This window comes from Talaromyces stipitatus, genomic scaffold, assembly GCF_000003125.1.
Source record: "Talaromyces stipitatus ATCC 10500 scf_1105507295479 genomic scaffold, whole genome shotgun sequence".
Classification (NCBI taxonomy): Eukaryota; Fungi; Ascomycota; class Eurotiomycetes; order Eurotiales; family Trichocomaceae; genus Talaromyces; species Talaromyces stipitatus.
This window is the reverse complement of record NW_002990124.1, coordinates 105,931-116,371: the sequence shown is the minus strand read 5'-3', so window position 1 is coordinate 116,371 and position 10,441 is coordinate 105,931. Positions and strand designations below refer to the sequence as shown.

Here is a 10,441-nt window from a genome sequence, read left to right as displayed (position 1 = left end):
AAGGGGAAGGGGAAGGGGACAGGGCAGGTAGAATGGAGGTCGTCGAGATACCGCTGATATAGGCGTTGAAATGTCGTTGGGCTACTGAGGTGAGGTCATCCCTTAGAGCAGTGAGGGCTCTCAGTAGGTGAGGGGCCAGGCTGGTGGTTTGGCTGCGATGTTTATCAAGGAATGCAGCTATAGGGCTAAAGATCTTCTGTTCTTCAGAAGCTCTTGTTATGGCTGCGGACGTGGATTCTAGTAGGGCTGTCTGTAGAGGGCCATCTGTACCAGGGCCTTTACACGCCATAGTGTTGCCGGACGCGTTGAGACGCGTTAAAGCTCATAGAGAAAGTCAAAAAATATCACATCAGCCCATTAAATACCTATAACTTTGATGAGAAAGGATTCAATATAGGCCTCTGTCATACTGAAAAGCGGATTGTCTTAAAATCTTAGCTCCATTCAAAGAAATTACTTGGTGCAATTCAAGACGGGAGCACAGAATTTATTACTCTTATTGCATATATTTGTGCTAATGGAATAGCAATTCCTCCAGCTCTTATTTATCAAGGCGAGTCAGGAGATCTACAAGATACTTGGCTTAAAGATTTTGACGGCTCAAGAGAGAAGGCATACTTTGCAACTTCTGAAAAGGGTTGGACAAATGAAGAGCTTAGATTTTTATGGCTAACCAAGATCTTTGACCCTTATACAAAGACAAAAGCAGGCAATTTAAAGCGCCTTCTGCTTACAGATGGTCATTCAGGCCATGTTAATCTTCGTTTTATCGAATACTGTGATCAAAACAATATAATTCTCGGTATTTTACCTCTACACTCTATACATCAATTACAGCCGCTTGACGTTGGAATCTTTCCACCTCTTGCAGGTGCTTATTCCCATGAGATTGATCGACTTACTCAATTGAGTAGTGGATTTTCAAGGATAACAAAAGCATCCTTTTGGCGATTATTCTATGCTGTATGGAAATTAACTTTAACATTGCAAAACATTCGATCAGCTTTTGCTGCACCGGGCATTCACCCTTTTAACCCACCAAAGGTTCTTCACATTCTCAAAAAAAAGACGCCATCGCCAATCTCAAGCAATATTAAAAATAAATGAAAGACTCCAGGATCTGTTCAAGCAATTTGTCGTATACTCAAAGCCATTCGACAGGAAAAGAGTGATCTATCAGAGGCTACATAACTTGCTCTTAAAGCACTTCAAAAATATACAGTACAGAATGAAATACTTGAACATCAGCAGCAAGGCTTGGTTAATGCATTAATTGGAGAGAAAAAACGGCAGAAGCGAGGCCGGCCACTGGGTTTAATTGATAAGGATAATCCCGGTGAGGCACAATTCTTCTCACTAGGCAGAATTGAAGCTGCACGATAGCAAATACAAAATATTGAGTTACAAAAGGAATAAGGAAAGATCGAGGCAGCAAACCGATGTACACAAAAGGCATTTGCGCGCTAACGGAAGGCCCAAGAGATCCAGGAACAGCGAGAGACTCGAATCTATAAACGAGAGGAGAAAAGGCGTCAAAAAGAACTTGAAAAGGAGCAACTTCGCGTGGCCCGGGAAGCCCAGAAGGAGGTAAAGCAAGCTAAAGAAAGGCCAGCAAAGCAGGTAAACACTAAAAAGAGGCGATACAGTAAGGTTATCGAGAGTAATGAGGAGGTTTCTTCAAAGAGGCCAAAAACAGGCATATCTCGTTCTGGGCGAGCGATCAACCTACCTATACGATTTAGGGATTAGATAATTATGCTGGTTTGTTCACCACACATTTTTATCTAATAATCTTAATTTTAATAATTATAACTTTATTTGTTGAAGATATATTATAAATTATAGAGCTTGGAGCAATTTTCGGAAGGGCGGGCATCGAGTGATCGGAGGCATCGAGTGATCGGGAACGATAGATACTATTTCTGCCAATCGAATAAATACTCTTATCGATGAATCTTGAACACACAGCTGAGTCATCCGCCCGTTTTGAATGACCAATAAGGTAATGGGCTTGAGTTCCTGAATGGCTTCCTGTTTTGAGCTAAGTACTTATATCCCGATATGTTTAGCTTAGTCACGACCCCGTTAGTGATTTTCAGGGGTGGCTGCTGCTCCTGAAATATATAAATCGTGTACTTCCCCTCGATAATGTCAATCATTCCTACCTTCTGCCGGCTAAGCTAATCTCAATCTGAAATGAGTATGACCAGTCATTCATCGGTTTCTTCTCAAGTTGATGAATACGAGGAAATTCCGGACAAAGGGGCGACTAGCCAACGTCCCTTCGTCTTTTGGGAAATGTTTCCATTCTCTCGGATGGATAGCATCTTCATCCGATTTCCAGGTATGTACGGAGATGAATACTCTGGAATGAGGATAGGCGATATCTCTTCTCAACCAACGTTGGTCAAAAAAATGACCGTTAGTGACTCTCTCCGGAAATATGATCTTGTACGGCGAACCAATCATCCAAACTTGGTGAACCTCACGGGCATGTCAAGGACTGGAGATGGGCTCTACTTCAGTTATGAGAGACCAGGAGCTTCCTTGAAAAAGTTGTACGCGCTGAAAAGTCGAGATGCAGTGGCAATGGCCAGTATTTGCAAAAAGGTCTCAAACACACAAGCACTTTGTCAGTGGACGATTGACCAGAATGTAGATCTTACACGGATTGAGATATATCCATGAAGTCCTCAACATATGTCATGGCAATCTCAATTGTCCATACATGGAGCTTTGCCTATCTATATTTAGTGTCGTTCATCCATCTAGTCCCTACATTCGAGAAGGATATAGCGGATAGTCTGGCAGCCGTGGCCGCATTGGCATTGATTGGTGTCGGCTTTGTTGATGTCGTGGAGGTATGTGCGTAGGGAGATCTTGGAGGTGCGCATCTGTGTGATGACCGAGCTGATGGCTCGGTGTAGTATGGCCGTATAGTCTGGTAAGCACTCCCGGAAACATTGAACCTACAACCACTCCGCCAAGGAGTAACACTATCCTAAAATAGGCTAGTAAAGCTTAGTGCTGCTTTCCCGTCCGTTGCTGGCTTGGCAGCCGGAAATAACCCTTCACGGATTTGAAGCGGAGTATACTTACAAACGCTGACGTCCATCGACGTTCAGTGGTTCAGTTAAGGAATGATCGACAGGTGATTGACAGGGCCTGGATTGGAAATGTAGGTTAAATTTCGACAGATCGGGATTGAGCATTTTGTCCAATGAGAGAAATTATATCTCGGTTTTATCACCGGGACTTAGACTTGGAACTCCGCGTTGTCCAATAAGATCAATTATACCTGGACATCTTGTTGAAGTTGAGTGTAGTAAGTTGTTCATTGTTATTCTAATCTTGAGGGGCAGATGGCCTGATTATATATACCATGTATGCACAGACCCACTTCCTTATCAGAACAACACATCCACCGAGATATTCTATATTCAACACATCTATCACCTGTGATAGAAAAATTTACTCATTTGTGGGTTCGCTTCTGCACATGTGCATACAAGTAGCTTAGTAACCAATTGGTAAAGTCATATTCTTCTGATTGTCTGTTCCCTTCTCTTAATGAGACCCCGACGCGGTCTATATAGTCCTTGCTTGACGAGGTCACGTGTACCTTCACGTGACCTCTCCTTGGTTCGCGTCGGTGCCAGGAATCTCGATTGCACCTATAAACCAACATCATTACCCTTATGAATAAATTGATTTCCTGATGAATCATTTCACCATTCGACTAAATTTTCACTCCCTAATAATTTCAATCATAAATAAGATTTTTAGCTGATAAAAGAGTTATAATAGTATTCTAAGCTATCACCACTATCTTACCTAGTAAAACTAGGCTTGATTGATAGCTCTTAACTTGAGGAATAAACTGCGAAATTTACAGCTGATTTCAACCAGATCTGGGCGCGCAATTTCAAAAATTCGATTCGCGCGGAAGGAGATGTTTTTTTCGCTTCCTTATATCATTCCCATGTTGATATAGAAAGCCTCAACGAATGCTGACAGGATGCTCCAGCCCAAGTACTTTTTTTCGTGCTTCTATGCATCGCTTCTGCCTCGTCATATTCCTATATCATGTTTCTCCGTCCAAGCTTCAATCGATAGGCTTCTGCCGAAACAACTTCAAAATATGCTCATTGTCACAAGCGGCAGCAACATCTAAACAAGTCCGCTGCTGAGCATCCTCGAGCATAGGATCCAAGCCGATACCGGTGAGGAACTCAAACCAGTTGATAGCATTCTCGATCGGCACTGTGATTTCTTCTTGATAATGCACGTGACGGTGTTTCCCAAGTTTCCGGCCAGCCACAACATGAAGCAGCGAAGATCCTGCATCATTACGTGCGAAGAAATCAACCCCAGCTTCCTTGAAATATCGCAAATGGTGAATATCGTCGAGGTCCTCGACTTCGCTGTTATTAACATACCCGTAAGGTCCTCCAGCTCTCAGGTCCCCGTGTGCAATATACTCGAAGATGGGGGAATTTCCTGTTTTGTTGCGTGCGTTGATGTCCACTCCAAGGCCTTGAAATTGTTCAATACGTGATTTGAAGCGACGGGGCATCTGAGCGAAAAAATGGAGAGCTGTGTTTCCATCCGAGTCCGGTCGAAGCGGATCGGCGCCGTATTTAAGCAACAGGTCGATGTCGCGTCCACGTCCACTTTCACTTTTTTTGTTACTGAAATAGTCATTGAGGTATATCTCCTTTGATTTCAGCACATAGTGGAGTGGAGTATCACCGGCTTTGTCGGGCATATGGACGAGGTTGGAGTTCTGGTTGAAAAGAGCCTCGAGGCACTTGTACGTTGCCTCTCCGGGATTATGATTCATGAGGTTGTGCACAACAGTCCTGCCTTCTTGATCCTGAGCAGTAATGTCTGCTCCACGGGCGAGAAGGTCCTCAAATCGCTTTATATGACGGCTTCGGGAAGCCGCTAAAAGCAACGTTTGACCTTTGGCATCACGTGTTTCAAGCCGAAGGGATGGAAGGTCGAGTAGTGGCTCGGTTACAAATCCTCTCTGCAAGATCTCGTGTATGAGGCTACCTGTTTCTGATTCTGGGCCATTTTCAAAAGTGGCATATGGGTCTGCACCATGTCGAAGAAGCGCTGTCATCAAGCGCATTCGGGCAGGGGTAAGGTCGTCATCCTTCACACGGTTGTCTCGAACTCTGTAAAACGCGGCATGAAACAAGGGTGGAATCCCTGATTGCCTCAGATTAGCAAAATCTCCATGAGAGAGAAAAGCTTCCAATAATTTGTCTTGCTGGAGCTCAATCGCGGAGAAAATGGCTGCTGCGGAGACAGCAGCACCGTGCAATGTCAACAACTTGATCAGCTTAGTATCGGTACCGGCTTTTGATAGGCAAGATTCTCCATGGTTATTCACAGAATTGGCATCTGCACCACCCTCTAGAAGAATCTGTACTGCTTCCTTGTAAAAGACGCCCTTGAACATGTTTTCCTCCACAGCAATGTGCAACGGAGTATCCCCACTCGTATTGCGCACCTCCAGATCAGCCCCTTTTTGGATCAGGTAAGGCAGCGCCTCGTGTACATTCCACCAAGTCTTTCCCTGGGCAATATCATGGAGAACGCTGTGACCTGATACGTTCTCGCGCCGTTTGCGATTGTCGATGAACACCTCCTTCCTAGACGTTGCACTGATATTAACGCCCATCTCAACAAGGAGCCGAACCACTGCCATGTTGGGAATTTCTCGGTTACACGCGACTATAAGCAGCGGCTCTGTTGTGAGTTCGGGTATGTTATTCGCAATCTCTGTTTGATTGCACCACTCATGATCATCGAATTTGCATGCGGATTCACGGGTACAGACGCGCTTCAGAACATCTGAGAGGCCAAGACGTGCAAGGGTGGGCAGTATAGAAATATTGGTCCGGTCAAGTTCAAGATTATCCACGTTTGACACTGTTTCTTCCAGCACTTCATATTGACGAAGGTCCACCAGCTTTTGCAAATAAGAAGCCCGCGATCGATTGTGGTATTCGACCTTGATTTGCCAAGTGTTGAGCTTAGTATACTGCTCCCTCAGGGATGACATTTTACTTTCCAATCGAGACTTGGAGGCGATCCAGGCCTCAGCATCTAACCCTTTAAGAAGATCCATATTGGGGAAAAAGCGAGACTGTAATCTTAACAGACACTGGGAGGTATAGTCTCGTTGATGGAGTACAGCATCGTGGAACGCCTCGCGAAGGGATATTTCATGTCTGCTGCTATCTGCTCCGTGAAGAACCAAAGAGACTAAAATTTTATACAGATAGGTTGGATCTGGCTGTTGTTGCATACCATAACTGCGCTGTTTGCGCTCTTCAAGATCATCAGCAGTTGGTGGCAGATCGAGAAAGATGCTGCCTGATCTTTTTCCTTTAGTAATACCCTGTTTGGTATCATCCTTTGCAACAGCTCTCCACCACCGTGATTGTTCAACTTCAAAATCAGCACACGCCCTGAGCGGGGTGTATCCATATTTGCCAAGTGAATTAAGATCAGCACCAGCATCTAGCAGGAAATCAACACTTTCAGGACGACCAGCGCGGCAAGCGTAGTGAAGCGCTGTGTCACCCTCTGCACTTTTCTGGTTGATGAACGCTTCCGATGTGGCCTTTTCCACATCAGCAAGTCTTGAAAGAACAAGGCCAATGACACCAGGCTTTTGGGCGCGAGCTGCAACATGGAGCACCGTCATGCCCTCGTTTGTGGTTCCGAACACATCTGCGCCGGCATTGAGAAGTTTGAAAACATAATCCTCGGAGATGGCGGCTGCAACATGCAAGGGCTGGACTCCATTGACGTCGCGAGGGCTTAGATTCTTGCATTGTTCGATGACATAGTCGAATGCAGTCTTTTTAGTAGGGTTCCAGCTAGTGAGTCTGCAATCCTTCGCGCACATCTTGTGCAATAACGTCTTGCCATGATTGTTGGGCTGGTCAATATCCACCCCCAACTTCGTCAGATGCATGTATCCTGCGAGTTGGACAGAACCCCGTCGTTTTGTCGATGCGGCCTCAAGGAAGAGTGTATTTCCTTTGTCGTCAACAACAGCAGGATCGAAATCCATTCGAGCTATCAGATAGTCCAAAGTACTGGTATTTCTGACAGCCTGGTGTAACAAAGTCCTGCCCTTGTTGTCCCGCGTGTCAAGTCGGGCGCCCAACTCAATCAGCGTATTGGAAAGCGTATCTTTGTCGTCGGCTATCTTGTTGTACATGACATTCTTGAAAAGAGCTGTTTGACCTTCCAAATCTCGGATTTCGAGGTCTGCACCCGCATTCACAAGCTTAGAGACTGCTTTAGGCTCCTTTTTCAATCCGATTAGATGTAGCGGTGTCTCTCCCTTTGAATTTTGCAGATTTGGATCGGCGCCGGCTGAAAGTAGAGCGTCAAGGGCAATATGCTTGTCGGAACTGAATGAACTGAATTTATCAAAAAGCACATGTAGTGGGCGATCTCCATCCGATCTTGCCATATTCACATCTGGTTTGTACTTGAGGAGCTCAATAATAGAATCAGTATGATGGCCCTGAAGCCGAGTGAAGAGGGGATTCTCTCCTTTTGTCATCAGCTCATTGACGTCGACAAGCCCTGACCCCAACAGTATCGGTAGCAATTCCTTGTCAGTGGATCCATCAGTGTGTAATATTGTGCTTCCGCTATCAGTCTCAGCTGTCGGGTCTGCACCTGCCTTCAATAGCAGTGGTACAACTTCTATGTTGTGTGCACAGGCAAAATGCAACGCAGTTTTACCATCCGGACACTTTGAATGAACACTCGCACCAGCTTCTAGGAGGATTGAAACGCAATCTTTTCCTGCAGGACGATAGCCTATCCTGCTCCTGATTCCGCATAGAGCATGCAGAGCAGTGTAGCCCCTTGGTTCATCAGTCTGCTTCGGATCTCCTCTATGCTGCCCATGCATATGAAAGGAATTCCTGCCCGCAAACTCATGCTTAGGATAATCACAAAGAATATTGGGATCTGCCCCGGCTTTGAGAAGAAACTTTATAATTTTCATATCCCCCTTGTAGCAGGCTTTGAAAAGGAGAGTTTCTCCTGAGTACTTGGAATTCACGTCCATACCTGGCTGCTGAAGCATCAGATCCACGCAGTCCGCATTTCCTGCTGCTGCCACCCAGAAAAGACCCCGTAGTAGTGTTTCTGAATCTTTGATGTAAGGCAGGAATTCAGCCACGGTTTCAGTGTGTCCACGGTTGCAAGCGTACATCCACGGGGTATGGCCGAACGATGTTGGGGCATTGCCACACCTTCTGCCTGGGGAACCTTGCGTTTTTGGCGTGAGAGGATCAACACCGGCCGCAAGCAGAACCTTGGCCACGTTGGCTCGGTTCCAGCTAGCAGCTTTGTGAAGCGGTTTGTATCCTTCGTTTGCCTCTCCATCCGGATCCGCACCATTGTCAATAAGAAGCTGCGCAACATCCGCATGGCCGTCTAGAGCGGCCCAATAGAGAGGGGTGTCGCCATGACGACTGATGGCGTTAGGGTCAGCGTCTCTTTCCTGAAGCAATTGTCTAGCATATTGAGTCAATCCAGTGCGAGCCGCAGCGTGGAGTGGAGTGAGGCCTTGGATCTCATTTTCCGGCCAGTCGATATCCAGCCAGGCCACGAATCTTTGCTTGTTCGCAACGAAATCGTCCAGTGTCATATAGAATGATGACATATCTACACCGGCCAGGGCGGTGCGACGAGCATGTATGTGCCAATTAGCAGCTGCATATTCGAGGAATGGGAACTGGAGCCTGCTGCCACTCTGCTGACCATTTTTGGGATGAAAAAATCCGTCCTTGTTAAAGCGCTGTTTGATCTCAACTTTATCCAGGCAGCCAGATGTAAGATAATCCATGCATGCAATGGCAAGACGCTGGTTAGTTGGACCGGCCTCCAGGACAGGGTAGGTCGAATGATCCAAAGGGTTTGAGCGAGTGAATCCTTTGAGAAACTCGGTAAATGAGTGGTGAATAACAGAGACAGTTTCATCATGAAGAATCTCTAGTAGCGGGCCACAAGCAGTTCGAACCAGGTTCTTGATCTCTTTCAAAGTGTAATCTTCAAATGGGTCATGGGTAGATTTGGCCATCTCTGCAACTTCTAGCAGACGGAGAGGTCGAGTTGCATGTGTGATGACTTGCAAGATGAGTAGCTGGAACTCGTCAGTGACATCTGATCGCTTCGCATGCTCACGCAATAGATCGTTATACATCACGTTCAGATCTACAGGCAACGTTTTGAGTACCTCCTTGGGATCTGCGCCCGGATTGACAAAGGCATCCATTGAAAGCTTTGCATATAAAAAGAGCCCATTTCCCCGACCGGAGACAGCTTCAGTTACTAGATCCCAGTATTCATAGGGAACGGACGAGTTGCGCAATCTGTGCTGCACATAGGCAGCAATGTCCACATCCACGAGTCGTTCATCCAACAGAATATAAGGTATATGAAAGGGCCGCAGGGGAGCCTCAACCGCAACCACTGGGCGTGAGGTGATGAGTACTTTGACGTTTGCAGCACGCCACTGGCCCAGCTCAGCCAAAGAGAGGAGAAAATCATTGTTGCCTTGGTCCATCTCGTCCAACGCGTCTGTGACACAGTAGACCTTGGGAAAGGCAGACAGAGCAAATTTGAGCTCTTTCCAAAGGTCGCTCACAGCCAAACTCTCAATAGATCGTTTATTTCGTAGGTATTCATGTCTCAGTCTGACCTGTAAGGGTGGACTGAAAGAAAGTATTTGACAAAGCCAGTCCCGCAGCGCGGCCACCGGTTGATGATTTGCATCGATAATCTGTCGGAAGAAGAAGTAGAGAACTGGAACCTCTTCTTGCCGCAACTGCTGGATTATCGACGCAGTTATGACAGACTTGCCGGATCCCGGTATGCCTTTGATCCAAAGGAGGCCATTCTCGTCGCCTTGGTGCCACTGTTTGTATGTGTTTGTGAATATGAGCCACTGACCGGTGCCCTGAAGGTACGACGCAAGATGCCGCGAAAACTCGGATCTCTCTAGATCATAGGGTGTGGGCTGCAGCCAATCTCTGATCTTCTGGAGTTCATCTGCTGGCAGAGGAAGGATGTTTTCTTCGTTGAAATCACGAATATCATCGCCACCGACCAGGACAGTATCGGAGTCCTCGGAGTCTGATAGTGACATTATAGGCAGAGTATGTAGTGTATAGTAAATTGGTGGTGTTCATCGAATGAAGTTAAGATGTTGAGAAGTCCACGGGAGGTGACGGGGTTGGCCGATTAATTAATAAATTCTACAAGGCACCACAAGGCTGGCGCTACAGTTGTATTGAGCTTGATTCATGCGTGGCTCGGGAGGAATTAATTTGAGTAATACTTTAGGCTACAGGAATACCCTTACATTTTGGATCATCTTGTGAAATTGGGT

General features: G+C 46.2%; 3 protein-coding genes across 3 annotated transcripts, besides 2 other annotated features; 1 reads left to right on the top strand and 2 right to left on the bottom strand.

Moving 5' to 3' along the window:
• Positions 1 to 289, bottom strand: TSTA_007730 (uncharacterized protein; the record flags this gene model as incomplete). Its single annotated transcript, XM_002488754.1, has 2 exons — positions 1 to 185; positions 231 to 289. Coding segments are annotated over 2 exons (244 nt in total), but the record flags the coding sequence as incomplete, so codon positions are not given.
• A 29-nt stretch (positions 290 to 318) lies between these two features.
• Positions 319 to 1,050: a mobile genetic element.
• Positions 1,051 to 1,776: 726 nt separating this feature from the next.
• Positions 1,777 to 1,844: a sequence feature (AT_rich).
• Positions 1,845 to 2,196: 352 nt separating this feature from the next.
• On the top strand, positions 2,197 to 2,873 carry TSTA_007720 (uncharacterized protein; the record flags this gene model as incomplete). Its single annotated transcript, XM_002488753.1, has 3 exons — positions 2,197 to 2,344; positions 2,381 to 2,632; positions 2,755 to 2,873. The coding sequence occupies 3 exons, from the start codon at positions 2,197 to 2,199 to the stop codon at positions 2,871 to 2,873; spliced, it is 519 nt and encodes a 172-aa protein (XP_002488798.1).
• Positions 2,874 to 4,053: 1,180 nt separating this feature from the next.
• Positions 4,054 to 10,198, bottom strand: TSTA_007710 (ankyrin 2,3/unc44, putative; the record flags this gene model as incomplete). Its single annotated transcript, XM_002488752.1, has 1 exon — positions 4,054 to 10,198. One exon carries the CDS (start codon positions 10,196 to 10,198, stop codon positions 4,106 to 4,108), a length of 6,093 nt encoding a protein of 2,030 aa, XP_002488797.1. The 3' UTR covers positions 4,054 to 4,105.
• Positions 10,199 to 10,441: the final 243 nt, after the last annotated feature.